The 19,206-nt window shown below is 49.6% G+C and overlaps 1 protein-coding gene across 4 annotated transcripts in view; it reads left to right on the forward strand.

Annotated features, from left to right (window-relative positions):
• Nucleotides 1-634: 634 nt before the first annotated feature.
• The window catches only part of nup153 (nucleoporin 153), a 20,058-nt gene continuing 1,486 nt past the window's right edge, over nt 635-19,206 (forward strand). Inside the window, exons 1-21 of one of the 4 annotated variants that reach the window (XM_035435516.1) lie at nt 635-787; nt 3,855-4,074; nt 4,168-4,449; nt 5,481-5,614; nt 5,948-6,079; nt 7,876-7,992; nt 10,330-10,374; nt 10,462-10,515; nt 11,407-11,553; nt 11,796-11,848; nt 12,268-12,394; nt 12,713-12,847; nt 13,746-13,844; nt 14,359-14,440; nt 14,579-14,695; nt 14,973-15,566; nt 15,823-16,014; nt 16,109-16,954; nt 17,329-17,664; nt 18,065-18,337; nt 18,812-18,995. In XM_035435516.1, coding sequence (XP_035291407.1) covers nt 710-787; nt 3,855-4,074; nt 4,168-4,449; nt 5,481-5,614; nt 5,948-6,079; nt 7,876-7,992; nt 10,330-10,374; nt 10,462-10,515; nt 11,407-11,553; nt 11,796-11,848; nt 12,268-12,394; nt 12,713-12,847; nt 13,746-13,844; nt 14,359-14,440; nt 14,579-14,695; nt 14,973-15,566; nt 15,823-16,014; nt 16,109-16,954; nt 17,329-17,664; nt 18,065-18,337; nt 18,812-18,995 — 4,247 coding nt within the window. In that variant the 5' untranslated portion in view covers nt 635-709. Of the gene's footprint in view, nt 788-3,854; nt 4,075-4,167; nt 4,450-5,480; nt 5,615-5,947; nt 6,080-7,875; nt 7,993-10,329; nt 10,375-10,461; nt 10,516-11,406; nt 11,554-11,795; nt 11,849-12,267; nt 12,395-12,712; nt 12,848-13,745; nt 13,845-14,358; nt 14,441-14,578; nt 14,696-14,972; nt 15,567-15,822; nt 16,015-16,108; nt 16,955-17,165; nt 17,222-17,328; nt 17,665-18,064; nt 18,338-18,811; nt 18,996-19,206 lie in introns of those variants that run through there. The other 3 variants (XM_035435525.1, XM_035435533.1, XM_035435540.1) reach the window with 3 other exon arrangements.

The raw sequence follows: 19,206 nt of genomic DNA on the forward strand, positions 1-19,206 counted from the left end.
CCCCCCCCCATAAGGCCATTCCTTGTAGGCAGAACAGAAGAATTAAGTTACCTAAGTACGGTACGTCCAGCGGCAATTACAGTCTACCTTTACAATTTGGAAAATAACCACGAAGTGACAATGAAAAAACAAGTTGGGGAAAAAAGTAAAAGTTCTCACCACAAAGAGCAAATTAACCTTTATTTTACTGCATCATGTTTTTAAATGAACAGGGATGGGTGCAATATTTATATATGATGTCGCGGGGCTGGGTAGAATGAGCCACTGACCAAAGTCCAAATCCTTCCCGCCGCAAAAAGGTTACAGGTACTCAAGAAGAGGTCGGCTGCCGTTATTTTGAAGAACCTATCATTTCGTCTGCTAGCGAATGGTCAACAAACTCCACACTACATGCAGCTGTTATCATTGTGCACTGCAGAACAGCCTTAAAATTGACCTCTGGGTCTGTTATAAGTTTAGTACATGGATGATTATAAGTATGATAAAAACGTGTATGTTATTATTATTATTTGCTGTAAAGCCATGTGTTTATTTTATTCTACAGTAAACAGTAACAGTAAACTTCAATTCCCATAAATCTTTGTTTTGTTTTTTGAAACGCCACTCGCAGTGTGTGACGGTATTTCGGTGGGCCGATTGGTTGGAGGACCTACGAGAGAACTCACGGCGGCGCCTAGTCGAGGCACAGAGCACAGTCTAGTAATTAACCATGGCGTCCGCAGGAGGAGGGAAAATTAGAAGCCGGAGATATCACATCGCTTCTAAACCATACGCCAAAGGGAAACAGGTAGGATGAACACTAGTTTTGATTGTATTTGTTAAGCGGTGTCAAACTACATACACTTTCGACCGGGTTATTGTTGCGTTCTGTGTTGTTTTATATCCGGATGTATTGTGCGGCCTTTGCTAACTCGTCAGCCTCGCTTAGGCCCACGGTCTCCGGTATTTAGACCACACGGCCTGCACGTTGTACAACGCAACCACGGTCCCGGAGACTAGTATTGGGGTCTCAGGTGCTGAAGGGCACTACGGGTACGTATGACGATGAAAGCCGGCTTTGAAAAAGTTGTTGCCCGACTAGCGATTTGGTTAAAATTGATAAATTTGAACTCGTATGGTAGGGGAACATTGTTTACATCTCAGTTAACAAGCAAGCTAGTTGGCTAGCTAGCTAACGTTAGCTTTACTGGCGCCGACTGTGGAAATGAGGTATTGCCGAGCAAAGCTAGCCATAGTTGTTAAGAACACCCCACGTAGCTAGCTTATTAGGCTGTGCGCGTCGTGTGTGTTTTTCTAGGGGATTTGTGATTAGCGCAGTTTATTTTTTATGTTAGCGTGTACCACAATGTTGCGTAGCTAGATAACTAAATTAGATTGCATGAGCATCCGGCAAGGTGGACACTTTGCAAACCCCCACATGGGTACCCGGTATGAAATCTCCCGGGTTTTCGTTGTCGCACCGATAGAAACTTGATAGCCAGCAAATGTCGTAAATTGGTTAAGATGACTTGCAAACTTGTCCAGTGGTTGAGATTTAAAAAATCGTTATACTTCGGAAGAGATCAATAGAAATCGAATGAAAACACAGGCCTCGCACTCAGTTTTCCCACGAGTTTGCTGCTAGCTATCGTTACTTAGCCACTACGTTAGCGTGCTGGCTAACTGTTAATGTAAGCTATCTAGTTGTTTGGCTAAGTAGCGATAGCTATTGATTTGCTATCTTGTCTTGTAATGTTCGTGTCATTTGAACGCTGTTGCTTCTAGTGTAAAAAGCGGTATACAAGGTCTTAGCTAATCGGCCGGTTTTTTAAACATGGACAGGGTAAAAAATTTTTTAAAAAATTATAGCGGGATAGTTAACGTTGAAACTCCTAATTAGCATGCAACGGGTTTATCTAGCAAGTACCTATCAATAACTAAATTCGGTATTTAAAAAGATAGATCTAAAGTATTCTAAGATAGATAAAGTAATTTCGTGGTTTATTGGCTGCAAGTGCTATCTGCTGAAGTTCGCTACAAGAACTTTGGAAATGAACGGAAATGTGAGATTTAAATCTAAATCTGGAGTAATTCCGGGTTTTATAAATCAAACAAATGTCGCGAATGACAATTCAGGTGCATCAATTAAATTGTCTGGAATCATCAATGTTAATGTTGGCTTCTTAGTAGAAGATAATGTAACGTTAGACTAGATCAGTGCTTGTATTAGATTGATGCTAGCCGGTGATATATTACTAAACGTTAGAGACGTTAAATTCGCTCAAATGAAAGGTATGGAAACTTTTCTTGCATCGATGGTTGGGTAAATATAAAATTTTGCCTTCCGTGGGTATTTTGCATTGCAAAGAATCACTGTATGATAGCTTGAATGCTGTAGATATTCTGGATTTAACCGAAGCTCCAATGCGGACGTAAATATTAAATGGTCTTTAGCTGTCATGTCATAATTCGCCATGTTCATTGAGTGCATCTTCATTGACTGCTCAGCAGGGGTTCTGACTTTACTTTTTCATTTTATTTTAATTTAGGTAGAAAATAAAGCGGTGTAATTAGTTCACTTTCTGGCATTGCACTGTTTCTGAAACGAAGGATAACGATATTGATCTATTACAACATATTAATAATGATTAATTTAATGTTTTTGAATAATAGGAAATGATCTATTTAATTAGTTATATCCTGCGCCAGACCGTTTTGTGGTGGGGATTGGGGGCAGCTTCGGAATGACATCTCATACAGGTGACTGCAGACCAGGCCAGTGGTACAGCTCCACTGAAACTCCCAGCATGTAAAGTAGGAACAATGCATGGCAGGCCATAACCTCCCAGCTCTCATTCACAAGAGAAATGCAGTGCTGACAAATCCTCATAATCATCCCAAGGGCTTACAGGGGCCCACAACCAGTGGGACTGGCTATTCAGTATCTAGTGGACCCCTTTCCCCCCCCTCTTCACCCTTAGGCCATGATCCCATGGCAGAGGTCAAGTTCAGGGAGAACTTTGAATGTGTACAGTACTATGCACGAGAAAGCAGTTAATATCGTTGCCAATGCTTCACAGTAATATTGGACACTGTTCTGTAAGGTACTAAACAAGTCCATCGTTCTCTGAATAATTCTTGTTCACTGCACATTCCTACTTCAGTAACCCTGCTATGAGCCTATGGTTTCCAAACTACTGTCCTAACCTGTAGTTTGGAAACCATTGTATGGGGGTGTTCTGCAGTGAGGGTCTGCTGTCATCAGGAGCTGAATGTTGCTCTGTTCTTTCAGCTTAATTGATATGGGAGTTGAGCAGGTGTTTCTGGTCCATCCCTCTGCACAATTTCCGGCAGAATCTGTTTTCGTCAAACAAAAATGGACTGTCCTTTGTTTCTACTAATTTTTGAGGAATTTTCTTGTGTATAAGAAGAGGACTTAGGCAATCATTACAGACTTATTAATACTTTCTTGACTGCTTGCGAAACAGTTGAAATAGTTGAAGGTATTTGCATTATGGATGATGTTATGCTGATTAGGGAATTCAGCAAGAAATTTTGATGATCAAGCCATTGTATTTAAAAACATTTTGGAAGGTTGCAAATGATAGTAAAATCAGTTGGAAACTTGTAATGTTTCTGAATATCTATACTGTGTGATATGCAAAATCACCAGAAATCATAGTGTCACTTTTTCGGTGTGTGTGATTTTTGGGGTTGTATGTGTGTTTTAATGGTAAGTGGTATATATGTGTATCGTGACCCTTGAGGAGCGTGTTGACAAGCAACTGTGGCCAGAGTTGTAGATGTGTTTCAGGAAGTGAAGTGTGGGGTAATCGCTGCTGAATCCTCTTTCTGTGCTTCTTCCTCTCCCGCAGCAGGGCTTAATCAGTCGAGTGACAGACACAGTGAAGAGCATCGTTCCCTCCTGGCTACAGAGTTACTTTCGTAACGGGGAGCCGGCGGCAGGGGTGGGGGCTCCCGCTGAAGAGCCGCCCGAGACCCACCTGAACAGCCAGCCGCCCCTCCCCTCCGACGGAGAGGACCCCTCCCCCCTCACAGATGAGCACGAACCAAAGGCCAGCACCAGTAACGCAGGTGAGAGCGACTTCCTGTTGGAGATACAGTGTGCGTGGGGCTGGATGTGGTGGGTTTTACTGCAGCATGAACGTCTCTGTCTTCTTTCCCCAGAGCCGCCCTCCACCAGCCGAGCAGCTCTCAACTTCCACGATGTTCTGGCCAGGCCCCCCCTCAATCGCACCCACCTGCACCTGTCATCCCTGGACAGCTCCCCTGTTCTGCGGGGAGGCTCCAGCACCCTCTTCAGCCAGCCTTCCACCTCGTCCGCCCCCTACACGAGCGCTGGGCCCACCGGGTACTCCCTGGTGAAGGAGATCAAGGACTCCAGCTCCCTGCACGAAGACGACAACATCTCCACCACCAGCGGGTTCTCCTCGCGCGCGTCAGACAAAGGTCAGTGCGTGAGGCCTGCGTGAGGTCACAGCGTCAGTGCGTGAGGTCACTGCGTCAGTGCGTGAGGCCTGCGTGAGGTCACAGCGTCAGTGCGTGCGGCGTGCGTGAGGTCACAGCGTCAGTGCGTGCGGCCTGCGTGAGGTCACTGCGTCAGTGCGTGAGGCCTGCGTGAGGTCAGTGCGTGAGGTCACAGGATCAGTGCGTGAGGCCTGCGTGAGGTCACTGCGTCAGTGCGTGCGGCGTGCGTGAGGTCACAGCGTCAGTGCGTGCGGCGTGCGTGAAGCCACAGGGTCGCTGCAGGTGGCTTTGGGAAGCGTGGGATGATGAACCACTGCACTGCATAGTGAGGGAACTCGGGGTCACCCGGGGTCACGTGAGGTCATTTGAGGCAGTGAGGTACAGGGTCATGCAAGGCAGTGATGGGGAAGTCACATGGGAGGTCACTGGGTGAGGGTTTAGGTGTGGGGGGAGGGTCATTTTGAGGTGGCATGGGGAGGGGTCATGTGAGGTCTCCCGGGGGTCATGCAAGGTGACTGGGGGAGTAGTGCATGGCAGTGAAGTAGCAGGGTTGCCGGTGTGAGGTGCCTGGTAGTTGCTTGAAGTTAAAGTTGGGTAGTACGCACCGTTTGAGGTAGTGTGAGGTAACGTGGAGTTCTCAGAGTTGGGCTTATTGCAGGCTGGGACTTGCTGAGTCTGGCAGCGTATTGCTGAATAGTTACATAAGAAAGCGCAGTAGAAACTGAGCTAGTGCAGGGTCATGTGAGGCAGCAGGAAATGACATTCTTTCATCAGTGCTCTAATGCTGATTTAAGTATGTATTCAGAAACCTGTTTTCTTCTCGTTTTAGCATCTTTAATGTATTCTTGACAGGTTCCCATGATTAAGCATACATAAATATGTCACTGTAGTATGTAGCCTAGATACATATTGTTACTGAAACTGATGATGTGGAATAGATGTAAGCGGGCAAACAGGCTTGAGTAAGCACGGACCTGAAAATGTAATGACATTTCTTTTCCCCTCCCCTCCAGATGTGACGACCTCGAAGAACGTGCCCTTCATGTGGTCCCCTGAGCACGACCGCACCCACCCTGGTCCCCAGCTGACCGGCTCCGCGCTAAAGAAGCCTGCGTTCAACCTGTCCGTGTTTGGGACGTCCTCTACTGTGAGTCAGCCTGAATCGGCACCTCCACCATGCCCTCATGTTCACCTGGAACTGTAATTCTTCAGATAGATCTGTGTGTGTTATTTATTTATATATAAAGAACTCTCCCTCTAGAGAAAAAGTACACTTGAGTATACTGAAGTAATTCACCTGGAAAGTGAGCACAGTGGTTTTGAAGATGCTAGGGTTATAGTGGTTCTCCAAATACAGGTTCGGCGTGAACCTCAATGTAATGGCGCTTTTATTTATTTATGTTTTTGGATGGCACTAACTCTCTCAATGTTTGGGGCAACATTGTTCCACCGTTCAAGCTTTTGTTTTCTTTTTGTTCAGTCTCCAGCAAACAGCTTGATACTGAACTCCAGCAAGCTGGGGGATTCCCCCTTCTACCCGGGCAAGACCACGTATGGAGGCAGTGCAGCGGTCCGGAGCGCCGCGCGGGTTCGACCGGACACACCTTACCAGGTGAGCTCTTCACTGTCCCTTATGTGGAGCAGCCCACTCCTGGAGTATCTTCTATTTTTACATACTCTCGAAACCAGTTAATTTAATGTTGGATTACGCTATTGGTTTCATTTTGTTGGCTGCCATGTGTAAGTAATTAGAGACAATTGCGTACTCATTTTAATGTGACATTGTTTGCTTACTCCAGCATCGCAGTGGTTTGCACTGATTGAGGAGCAGGGCAGAACATGGGGCACAGGCTTATTGGGAATGGGCACAAGTGCTTGAGTTCTCCAAAAACATACTGCTTAGGCATGGCGTAGTACTCTGGAAGAAATGAGCCGATTTGATGATAAATGCTACTGAATTATCAGTTTTAATTCAACATTTTCACATTGCAGCTTTGGAAGTTTGTTGTTGTTTTATGGGTAATAATGTTAGCTTATAGAATCCTAGCCCCACAGTCCAGCAGCTGTTCTGACTAAAGCAGTGTCATTTTCAGCATTGTTGGCGTTCTCAAAGATACAAACAGTGATGCTGAACTTGTCCTGAGACTAGTGTGCCATTTGTCAGAATTCAAGTCAACATTTTTTTCAGTGGGAATAGGATCTGTGAAGAAATCTGATGTTCTCTGCCCCCCCCCCCCCCCCCCCACTCACTCCCCCCTGTAAATTGTCATTCTCGGTTATGGCTATGGCACCAGGGTGTGCAGCCTTATGCTTTTTCCTGACGGTGGCAGATTATGCTATGTGTGTAATATTTGTAGGCCTGTTGCATAATGGTTTGTGTAGCTGGCCTTTGAAGGCTCAGATGGAAAAAACGTCTTGCAGGGAGTGTGTTCATCACTTATGGATTTCTGCACTGTAAAACAGGATTTTTGCTTTTCAGTGAGTGCATAAATGTACCCAATGTAGAGCATATTTGCACTTCTACATTTTGGTTAACTTACCCTGTAAGACTGGAGTGGTGGCTTTTGGTTCAGGGGCACAATGGGTTCTTGGTGTGGGCTGTGTCTTGAATCCACCTGCCATACAGATTTCAGGGCCCTAGGGGTGCTGTCACTGCTAAAGCCTCTTTCAGCTGTCCTGGCCCCACACACGCGCGTGCACACACACACACACACACACACACACACACACACCCCAAATGCTCTACTGTACCCACCACACAAGCCAAGAGAGTGATGCCAACATGGAGAAAGAAAATGGCAGCTACAAAACTGCCCATTTCAGTGACCTCATCCCTCTTCAGTGAACTCCACTCTGCCATACGTAAGGATTAGATGAGCCTGATGGTTGATAAAACATTTATGTTCTTTAGCTTGTCATTGAGCTGAGGTTCTCTCTGCCCTTATTATGGATACAGATAAATTACATGTTAACAAGTACGTTGTCTACAGTGTGTCAGTACTGTACAAATTTTAAATGACCAGTGGTTACCCGTTTTAACATTTTTACATTAATGGCTTCACTAGCATCAAATGTTCCTTTGCTTATTTTTTAAATTTTGTTCCAGTGAGGGTGATTCCAGTTGAATGAATATTTCCAAATGTAGTGGTCACATTTTGCTGTGGACAGTGTGCATTTTGGCTGCTGCCTTAAAGAATAACGGTTACTTAAAGAGTAACGGTGGTGGCGCTCACTTCCTCATAGTCTAAAGGTTCACCACTAGAGGTCAGTAGTAGAGCATCACCCGTTCACTTCTCTTGTGTGTTCTTATATTATTCATTCTCATGCTGTTCCCTGTCGAGCATCGTAGTAAAAAGGTGGTAATGAAGCCTTCTGATTGGCCTGTACCGTCTCGCCCTCGTGTCCCAGGCTCCAGTGCGGAGACAGATCAAGGCCAAGGGGGCGGGGTCTCAGCCGTACGGGGTGACCAGCCTGACCGCCCGCCGCATCCTGCAGTCCCTGGAGCGCATGTCCAGTCCGCTCGCCGTAAGTCCCCCACCCCACCCCACCCCACGCCACGCCGCTCTGCTCACGCACACACACACACACACACACACTCTGACACGGCTTCGGGGATGAAGACGCCCCCCTTGCTATGCTAATGCATTGAATGGCCACCTCAGCTTTGAGATGGAATTCAGAGCCTTGAAGCATTTCTTACGTGACAGATTTTTACTTAGTTGTGGTTCAATAAGCAGTCAATTACTAAATTTGACACCTTAACTAGTGTCAGGTTCATTTACAGTTTAAATAAGTAAAAGGCTCTAGCCAGCTGTATCGTATCTGTAATGCATCCTGCTACAGAATCTTTTGCTCATCCTTCTTGTCCTGTTGCCATGTTTGGCGATTTGGAGAAGGATTGTAGCAGTTCATTTTCTTTATCTGCACATGTTTTGGCTCATCAAAGAAACAATAATGCCTGTAAGGGCGGTGCATATGCATAGTTTGTCAGTCTGGTGCCGGTTTGACATGATGGTAATTTTGATCATGGAAAACGGTATTTCCAATGTGGGAATCTCTTTTCCCACCACTATCCCTCATTCCCAAAATGAGGCCGAGTACAGCAAGGTATGCTTGAATGGTTCCATTTCGCTGATAGGTTTTCACGCCTAGGAAGTGGTGCACACTTGCAGTACCTTAGGAATGGGACCAGGATGCAGGCTTCATTGCCAGGAACCCCAGTCAGCATACTAGCAAAAATGACTTGTGGAAATATCTGGTTATATGAATGAATAATGTGTATGAAGGAAGTTTGCCAAGAAATTGAATAGTAACTGATTACGCTGAACATTCCTCTCCTATAAAGGTGTCCAAAAATGGTGTCACTATGTATTCTTATTCTGCCTTATAACAACTAGGGGTGGGCTCGTGATCTATTTTAGCACTGCATTTTTACCAGTTTTTTTTTTTTTTTATATATCTGAGCTGCCCCATTTATAATGCCATAATGCATGAATAGACAGCCAAACACTGATAAAACTTACTAACCTGAAAATGTATTGTAATAACATCGCCTGTAATAAATCGTGAATTGCCTGTCATGGAGATGGCTACTTGAGCCATTTGCATGCATTCCTTAAGTTTTAATGCTTAGTATGATCAGAATTTAAGAGTAGTGCTTTCTGCATTACATGTGCTTTTTTGCTTGGGATTAACTCATTAACCCCACTGCTGAATACTTACTGATTCTCTGGTACCCAGGGAAGGTTCATGTGACATATGAGTCCTTGTGAAAACCAAAAATAAAAAAAACGTATGAGGTTATATTTGTTTATCTTCAGTTATTTTAAGAAAGTCACACTGGCGTGTGTTTGGGTCGTGTGCCATGTTTCCCAACTTGTGTGACCTGTGTGCTTGCTTTTGTTTCTGCATGAGAGAATAAGAGCATCCTGGTAAGATGGCAGCAGCAGTTGGAATAAGGGCTCATTCAGACCAGACATTGAATCACTACTAATGTTACAAATGCTCAAGGAGGCATATGCACGTGTTAAAGTGTTTTGTATTTTGTCTGTGAGCCTGCCTTCTCAGTGAACTTGTATTCATCCAGTCAATCACCCACTTACTGTTTCATGGCATCGTTTGCATACGCTCCCCCATATCTTATTTATATGAGACGGAAGTGACACATTACATTTTTGTCTGTCAGGTAGGAGAACTGTTAATGTCAATAGTGAGGATTCGTTTGTAACGAGCAATAAAGTAGCTTACAAAGAACGGGTGAACTGATCACAGCTAATTTGTACATAAATCAGTTCTTGGTTTTGTTTGCTGGTTTGTGCAGTTATTTATGGTTCCCTTTAGTTTAACTTATTTATCTTCTGTTACTACTCGGACTGGCTAAATAGCAGTCCACAAAAAGGTCCTAGCCTCAATGCAGGTCATTTTGCTTTTGTGTCCACACGGTGACTCAGCCTGTTTTCAAACCAGGCTAGAATGGCTAAACCCACTACGCACTCTAAAGAAGTGGGCTCATAATACAAAAGCAGGGGGCCATGGTCATGACCATTTCACTGAAGTTGGGAAGGCAGGAGTCATGAATGTGCTCACTGACCTGTCCGCTACGGACAGCTACACAACGCTCAGGTCAAGGTGAACAAAACACTTTTGCATTCGTAGCGTACGTGGGGTTTGTCTGTCTGGTTTGAATCAGTCCTGCTTTTTGTCAGTCACTCTCTTTGGAAAAGCACACCGTTCCTCAGTGACTGTGCCTAAAGGAGGCCAGGGGGGGAATTGAGACGTGCGTTATTTAACGGAGCTGAGTGAGAAATCTGGCTCGTTCCGCTAAACTCTGACGACCGTTTGACTGCTTTTGCTTCTTCGCAGGATGCTAAAAGAATCCCATCACCCTGTTCCTTGGCTTTGCCGACAGTAAGTAGGACATTTTAGCCCAAAGCTGTGTACCTCCCTTTTTCCGCCCCCTTCATCCTCACCCCCGGACTCTGCTCTCCTCCGCAGGCGCTGAACAGACCCGACGCGGGCCTCACGCACCTGCAGTCGAAAAGGAAAAAGGTGAGCGCGGACGCTAACGCGCTCCCCTCCGCGCACGCGCTCGGTCGGCACGGCGCCCCCCCTTGTCGTCGCCCTCGTTCGCCGTGCCGTTCTGTCGCGTGTGACAGCTGTTTCTGTGAAGCGCTGCCATTCATGCGCGGGTGGGCAGCTGTGCGGGCCCGTGAATGGGCTTTGAACAGCTGTCCCGCTCTGTGAGCTCGAGGCTGGTCAGCGCTGTACTCTCAGTGCACAGTGCGCTCCCTTGAGAATGGTACACTGTGAAATTGGCCAGCGGCGTTTGTAAACTGAGCTTACAGCTGTTACAGCCGGGCCATGTTCCCCCAACAACAGCCCTTCTGAGATCTGAGCTCTAACGGGCCAGCTCTCCACGGGTCCTGTTATTGTGGGGTTTCTCTGCACTTTGAGTTGCTCTTTGCATGCCTCATATGGGTTTAAATTAGTGTGGCATCATATGCCAGTTTAACTCATTTTCCAGTTGCCATTCCATTATTCAGTGGTGAAGGGCTATAGCTGATTTGACAGTATCTGATTCCTCTACCTTCAATGTCACAAAATCGGATGTAGGTGATTATTCTGAAGATTTCTGAAAAGGGGAGGTGGGGCAGAAACGTTGTATCTTTTGGGGTTATTTCTTGCCTTTATTTCAAGAAAAAGATGTTTTTAATGTTGTGAATGATAATATATGACGTCTTGACTTGGCTGGTTTATTTGATGTTGATGTTTTATAATATCTGGTGCTTGCCCTTTAAGAGTGGGGTGAGTACACATAATCACTGCCTTGTATGTGGCTGGTGGATGAAGTGTGTTGTCCCACCAGGCAGATTCCTTTGGTTCCTGTGCTCGGTGCCTTTTAACTGGCTGTGACTGAGCGTTAACACTTGTGTCTCGCAGATGGACGCCCAGTTGCCCCCTGTGCAGAAGCTGGTGACCCCAGCCACGCCCTCGGTGGCGGGGAATCGTTCCATGTCCTTCCGGCCCTGCCTGACGCCCTGCAGTAACCAGAGCGGTGTGCTGGCGAGGCGCGGCAGCACTGACAGGGTAAGGGTGCGGCCTGCCGTCTCCCCACACTGCCTTAAGGGCTCGCTCTTGGGCCAGTGCCTCCACAGGGTCCATGGACCCAGCCTATGTGTGTAATGTATATTGTGTGTTGCTCTCTAATGTATTGTATTGTGCCCTGGTTTGGTGGAGCAGAGAGAGGTGCTTCAGGTCCTCTTTGTTGGATATTGTTCCATTTTCCGAGCTGTTGAGTCAGAATCTGTCTCTCCAATCTCTCTTTTTAGTCCACAAGACAATCAATACAGACAACTGAGGCACCAGCGTTGCCAGTTCAAAGGTGAGTCTAGAATTACTCCGTTTTCGACCGTTTTCACACAGACCTCAGCTGCACTGTACGTTAGAGCCGCTTCGCCAGAGCGTTTCGTAGAAATGAGCGCGAGGGCTGCTGTTCATGCATCGTTCTTGGTCGTAGAAAATAGGCTTGTTTAATCAGGTAGGTCTCATGCATGTTGGATCCGTTTCCTAGAACCATGGTTACAGATCAGCCCTTTTGTTTTCCTTTGGAAAGAAGCTGTCCCTGTCGGTTTCCCCTCCAGTTAATCTTGTACCCTCAGTTAGGAGGCGCGTACTTATTCCAAAAGCCCTTCCGGTTTGTCTTACAATCCACGGCATGCTTTTAAAAATGATACTGAAAATCAGTGTTGTTGACTGTCCACCTTAATGTGACACTGCTGCATGCCTGCTTGCTGTCTCCAGTACCAGCGGCCTGTATCCCTTGTCGAGCACCCCGGCGGCCAACGGTACAGACTCGCGCGGCTCTGGGGGGAAGATGAAAAGGGAGAGGGGCATCCGAGCCTCCACCAAACCTGCCCCAGAGGATGAGGTGTGTCCCCGTGGCCGTGTCTGTGCCACTCGTCATCGTTTCACACATCCAAATTATGCAGTGCGTGTGAATTCAGCGGTGATGGCAGTGCCCTTCATGAGCCAAAATGGTTGATTACAGTATGCTGTCAGTGACTCATTCATTCACACCTATTTTTCAGTGGAGCTCTTTGTTAATAGGCTTTACCTGTAATGTAGATCATAAGGGCTCACCCTGCATCTCGCTTTTAGAAAAACACAATGGCGGTGCATCAGGAATTCAATGCGTACACACACGTACAGTGTATTGAACCCCATGTATTGCGTGTGTGTTTTGTAGATTGCGGAGGTCCCGGATTTGCCGCCTGTCTCCCTTCCCATAAGCTCCGCCTCCCTGCCCACCTTCAATTTCTCCTCTGTGCCCATGTCCACTGCCACTTCATCACCTGCTGCGTCCAGCTCTCTCAGCAACAAGGTGGGTCCCAGCTTCACAGGGCCCAGAAGCACAGCCTGCCGTGTGCCCCTGATCCGGAAGAGAAGGCTTTACCAGCCGTTCATTATGTGCGTCTGCCATACAAGATTTATGACTCCAGTGAATTTGGTCTCTAGAAAAAACACGACTGGCTCCGAATTCAAACAGCCATTGATTACTCTGTTGTCCCAATTATCCCGAGTCCATTAAGCCCCTTTCCTCATTAGCTTTAAGGCTTTGAGGTTTCGCCATCCACAAGTTAATCCCTTAAGATCTCAAACTGTGAACACTTCTATTATGTATATGCTAACGGGTTGAAAGAATGTGTACTATTTGTGGCATTGAGGGTAGATTGGGTGGCAGCTTTAATGATGAGGATGATTGAATTGTTTATAGAACAGTAATCTGTTTGATATCTGTACGTTTGTCGTGTAGTTTGTTTATGGAATAGGCCTGAATGTTGGCAGTTTTTTTGTACTGATGTATAGTTGCTTGTGCCCCTATTAATGAACAAATTTGATGGCTTATCATTTATGCTTATCCTACTGCATCCCACCAACTGTTAGTTTTTTTTACCTGTCATCCTACCAGCTGGGTGGGGGTGTATAGTATACACTCATTTACTAAGGAATACTCTGTGTATGAATGAATAAGTGGAGCTTTCTTGCTTGCATCTTTTAATAGAAAATGCGTTGGCAGCTGCCCATGTTAACAAACACGCTACTAACTGATGATGCTAAAATGACGTCGGATGAAAATCGGCTAGCAGCTCCGTCAAATCCAAACTCATCCGGAATGTTCTGTGCATATACAGTTGGTCCCTGGGACATTGGTGAAAATGGGACTGTATGAGCTGTGTAATTTCTTAAAGGTCTTTGCACGGTGATCTTTGCCTTTGCAGGTTCCAGCAGCAGCATCCAGCCCCCCCTGCACCCCCTTCACCTTCTCGTCCCCCATCGTCAAAGCCACAGAGCCCAACCTCCTACCTCTGTCCCCCTCCGTGAGTGAGAAAACTGCTAAACGCCTGTACACCTTCAGCTTTGAAAGGAAACGCTGCTTTAACTAAAGCTCATTGTGCTGATTTAAATGATCATAAACCTCAAAATGATTCAATCCTTTCATGAAGTTTTTGTGTTCATTTGGTCCTTAGCGGGCTGACTAGAAAAGTACCATATAGTGGCAGTTGTGTCATTTTAGATTTTCTTAAAAATGGCTCCCAAATTTACCACGCATCCTACAGTATACACCAGTGGTGTTAAGACAGTTAAGTTCATAACTAATGCTTAATTTGTTGAATTTTGAAATGATAATCGTACATGCTTAGCAACGTAATGATATTTTCATTATGGTAAGTTGGTCATTATTGCTGGTAGTTGCCATATACTGTACCTGTTTTCAAAGAAGTGTTTCTTTTGTCTGCATCATTGGTCATTTGTTGTAAGGAGAGGAAGGTGCAGAAATGCGTTTGATTTCTTGTGCTGGCTAAATCACGTGTGAAACGTCTCTTCCCTCAGTCTGGATTCACCTTCAGTGCACCTGTCGCTAAACCTATCCTGTCTGATTTCGGTGGGAAGGCTGCCCCAATCGTGACCCCAGGTGAGCATTAACCACAGAAGCATAGTGGTCACAATCAAGCCCCTGTGGCCAGTGCTGCTGTCCGTAGAAGCCGTTGCCTGTAGCAGAGCTGCTGTGTGAGTCGGCTCACAGCTTGCGTCTTCTCCCTGTGTTGTGCAGTGAAGTCGGCGTCTGCTGCAGGCTCTCAGGCTGAAAAGAGTGAGGAGTTTGTGGGCTCTTTGCAGCCAGCCAAGACCCTGAAGCAGGGCAGTGTGCTGGACATCCTGAGGAGCCCAGGTGAGACTGGGGGGGTGGCGCTGCTTTTATGGGCTCATGGGGGAAGAGCCTGTCAATTAATAGTATAATTAATATTATATTGTCTCGTGGCCAATTTCCAGTGCTTTGATCTTTTTCTGCAAAAGAAAATGCAGAAAAGGCCATAATAGATCATGTGAATTCTTCAAAGTAGAATGGCGTTAGTTGTTTTCATTCACTTTAACAAGGTTGCCTACACCGTGCATGCTTTGTAAAGTGGATTTTTTTTGTCATCCCCCCACCCCAAAAATATTTGCAGGATTCTCCTCTTCGTCACCAGGGAGCGCCATTCTTCCTCTCCAGGCTCCGCCCCCAACCCAGGAGTCGTCCTCGGATTCTGGCTCCGGCTCGGATTCTGGCTCCGCGCTTCTGGACAAGTTCAAACCGGCGGCCGGGTCGTGGAGCTGCGACGCCTGCATGCTTAGCAACGGCCCGTCGCTAAGCAAGTGCGCGGCCTGCTGCGCGGACCGGCCCGGCGCGGACTGCTCTAAAGCGGACGCTAAGCCCGCCCCCGCGCCCGCGTCCGGGTTCGGGGCCCTGTTCGCCCCCGCGGCCGGGAGCTGGGAGTGTGACACATGCATGGTGCAGAACAAGGCCGAGGCGCTCAAGTGCGTGGCCTGCGAGATGCCCAAGCCTGGGACTGGAGTTAAACCCGCCCCAGCCCTGCCCGCTTTCTCTGAGGCTCTGAGCGCTCCCGCGGCCCCCAGCAGCACCACCACCATGCTGGGGACGGGGTTTGTGGGCTTCGGAGACAAGTTTAAGAAGCCCGAGGGGGCCTGGGACTGTGACACTTGCATGGTGCAGAACAAGGCCCAGGATTCTAAGTGTGTGTCCTGCCAGAGTGCTAAGCCAGGTATTCGCCCGTTCGCCCGTTCGCTGTTTCCATGCTGCATTTCAGAGGGACGTGTGCGAATGCTCGCCCCTCTTCTAGTGGTGCTCAGGGCAGTGCATTTCTCAGGCCCTTATCTCTCCTTTTGTGTATTTTTATGAGTACTTATTAATGCCAACAGTGTGAAATCATAATTCATTTTAAACAGGAGTGGTATTTTTGCGGTGTTGTCGTTAATTTTGGACATGTGTCATTACATTTCCGACCCCGTGTGTCCCAGGATCGGCAGCGCCAGCAGCGGCGGCGAGCGCCCCCGTCCTGTCAGGAGGGGGGCTGCTGGGGTTCGGAGACAAGTTTAAGAAGCCGGAGGGCGGCTGGGAGTGCGACGCGTGCCTTGTGCAGAACAAGGCGGACGCCCTGCATTGCGTGGCCTGTGAGACCAGCAAGCCCGGAGCCAAAGCGGAGCCCAAAGGTGGGGCTGCTACCGCAGGGACTGCTGGGATACCGGCGTGTGCTCGCCTCCTGTGACTGAGCGCTCACTCTCCTCTCCCCCTCCTTCCCTGCAGGGTTCGGCTCCTTCGCGGCCTCCTCCAGCTCCTCCTCCACCTCCTCCTTCACCTTCGGCATCCAGTCCTCCTCCAGCGCGGACCCCGTCCCCGCCAGCTCCGGGGGCTTCAAATTCGGGGATCAGGGGGGCTTCAAATTCGGGACCTCTTCATCGGGGGGTTTCGGCGGGGGCTTCAAGTTCAACGCAGGCTCCTCCTCGGCGGCCGGGGGGGAGGACGAGAAGAAGGCGGGGTCCGGCTTCAAGTTCGGCGGGGGGATCGTGTTCGGCACGGGGAGCAGCGGCGGGAGCAGCGGCGGGAGCAGCAGCGAGAGCGCGGATAAAGCGGCGAGCGAAGCGCCAGCGGAGGCCGAGTCCAGCGCAGCGGCGGCCGAGCCCCCCAGTGCAGCCCCCGCGCTGCCGGGGCCGGGGTTCGCCTTCTCCGCCCCCAAGGACAAGCCTGAGGCCCCCGGCCCCGCCCCCACAGAGCCTGCGGCGGCCCCGGCCTTCTCTTTCGGGAAGCTGCCCGAGGCCAAGCCCCCGGCGAGCCAGCCGCTGGGCGGCTTCACCTTCGGGAAGCCCGCTGAGAAAGAGCCCGCCGAGCCGGTCGCCACGGACCCCGCCCCCGCCCCCGCCTTCTCTTTCGGGAAAGTGGAGGAGAAGCAGGAGGCTGGCGCTCCTCCCTCCTTCCTGTTCAGCGGGGCGAAGGAGGCGGAGAAGCCGGCTCCGGCCGCCGGGTTCTCCTTCAGCAAGCCCGAGCCGCCCCAGGAGGAGCCCGCGCCCGTGTTCTCTTTCGGCAAGCCTGCGGAGAAGACGGACGCGCCCGAGGCCCTCAATCCGCCCTTCGGCTTTGGAGCAGCCGCCGCAGGTATGGGCAGCGCGCGCGTCTGTACCCAACACTCTCTGGGGGCTGGGTAGTGCTCCTCTTCTCATAGCCTGTTAGTCACTCTTATTCAGCACAGTGGCCATACTGCCCCAGGGTTGAGGTGTGCTATTCATTCCCATCATACTTCCCTGTGCTCAGGCCCAGTGTAGGCCGCTGCTCTGCCCTTAACGCTGTGCTCCTGTTTGTGGTGCAGACGCAGGCGCCGCTACCTGTGCTCAGGCCCAGTGTAGGCCGCTGCTCTGCCCTTAACGCTGTGCTCCTGTTTGTGGTGCAGACGCAGGCGCCGCTACCTGTGCTCAGGCCCAGTGTAGGCCGCTGCTCTGCCCTTAACGCTGTGCTCCTGTTTTGTGGTGCAGACGCAGGAGCCGCCAAGCCGGCTTTTGGCTTCATGGCAGGATCGGCCGCCTCCTCTTCGACGCCGGCACCCAGCCTGTTCGGGGCCGGCTCCGCCCCCGCAGGCTCCGCCCCCGCCCCCACCAGCGCCTTCGTGTTCGGGCAGAGTGCCCCCGGCGAAGCCGCCAAGACCTTCCTGTTCGGGCAGCAGCCGGACGCCAAGCCCCAGCCGGCGGCCCCCCAGACCGCCGCGCCCGCCCCGTCGGCGGCCCAGCCCTTCCTGTTCGGCTCCGGCAACACCCCCGCCGCGCCCTCCTTCAGCTTCGGAGCGGCAGCGCCCTCTACTGTCAGCTCCACAGGTGGGCATCGGTCTCTTATGCGCACCCAGCCCTAATATCTCCTCCATCAGTGCACACTGTCTGCTGTGATGTGGTGTAGTGCAGGATGTGTGCTGATCTCAACATGTCATTAGAGCACTCTTGGAAATCATTTGAAAATGGTATAGTGAATTAATCAGGATTTTAGCTGCTGGGTTATATGTTATCTATTTAAGATTCATACTGAGAATTCTGCTCTGAGGGTCACTGTTGGCTCCAGTGTACTGTAGTGGTCTGTAGGTGGGTAAGATTTTGTGTGCCATTACTCCTGTGTTGGTCGTCGTGGGTAAAAGTGCTGTTGTGGCGGTTTAAAGTACAGTCTCTGTGGTGTTGTTCCACGCGCTGAGCCCTGATGGACGCCTGCTCTTCCCTCCCCCTGCAGCGCCTGGCTCCTCCTCCACGCCGTTCATGTTTGGCTCAGCAGCCGGGTCGGCAGCGCCCCCTGCGTTCGGGGCGGGCACGGCGCCTGCGTTCGGGCAGGGCTCCGGCCAGCCCGGCGCCCCGGCCTTCGGCTCGGGCGCTCCCTCCCTGTTCTCCGCCCCCGCCTCCCAGCCCCCCGCCTTCGGGGTGCAGCCCGGCTCCACCTTCGGCCCGCAGGCCAACGCCACGCCCACCTTCGGATCCGCCGCCGCCACCGCCGCCAACTCTGCTGCGGGTGAGGACCGAGTGTGTGAGTGTGTGTCTGTGTGTGTGTGTGAGAGTGTGCGAGTGTGTGTGTGTGAGAGTGTGTGTACAGGTGTGTAATATCTGTAGAATATGTTTTATATAAAAGATATACCGGTAAATGCAAAGGTATTAGGACAGTGACTCAGTTTTCTTATTTGTTTTGGCCCTTCACTCCAGCCCCACTGCATGTGAAAGAAAGGATGAATCTGAGCCGACTGTATGCTTCGGTTTGAGGGGATATATTGGGTGATCTGTGGAGGAATTGCACAGAAATCATGTTAAAGCTGACAGTCAGCACGTAAGCCTCATATTCATCATTTCATTTCAAATCCAATGCGCTGGAGTACAGAGACAAAGCAACAATAATTGTGTCACTGCCCCAGTACTTTTCATTTAACTGTATAGATGTGCACACACAAGTGAGACGTTTTTTTAGATGCACCTCCTCTGGCTGGTCTGGCAGGTGGAGGGTTCCAGTTTGGGGGTCCCGGTGCTTTCGGGGCCTCGGGCAGCAGCCCGGGCGTGTTTGCGTTTGGAGCCGCCCCGGGGGCCTCTGCCGCCACCACGCCCGCCCCCACCGGCCCCGCCCAACCTGCTGCTCCCGCCGGGGGCTTCTCCTTCAACCAGGTCCCCAACTTCACCATAGGGTAAGACCTGCCTGCACATTCCCACACTGCACAACCCTCAACACCATAGGGTAAGACCTGCCTGCACATTCCCACACTGCACAGCCCTCAACACCATAGGGTAAGACCTGCCTGCACATTCCCACACTGCACAGCCCTCAACACCATAGGGTAAGACCTGCCTGCACATTCCCACACTGCACAACCCTCAACACCACAGGGTAAGACCTGC

This window comes from Anguilla anguilla, chromosome 1, assembly GCF_013347855.1.
Source record: "Anguilla anguilla isolate fAngAng1 chromosome 1, fAngAng1.pri, whole genome shotgun sequence".
Lineage (NCBI taxonomy): Eukaryota > Metazoa > Chordata > Actinopteri > Anguilliformes > Anguillidae > Anguilla > Anguilla anguilla.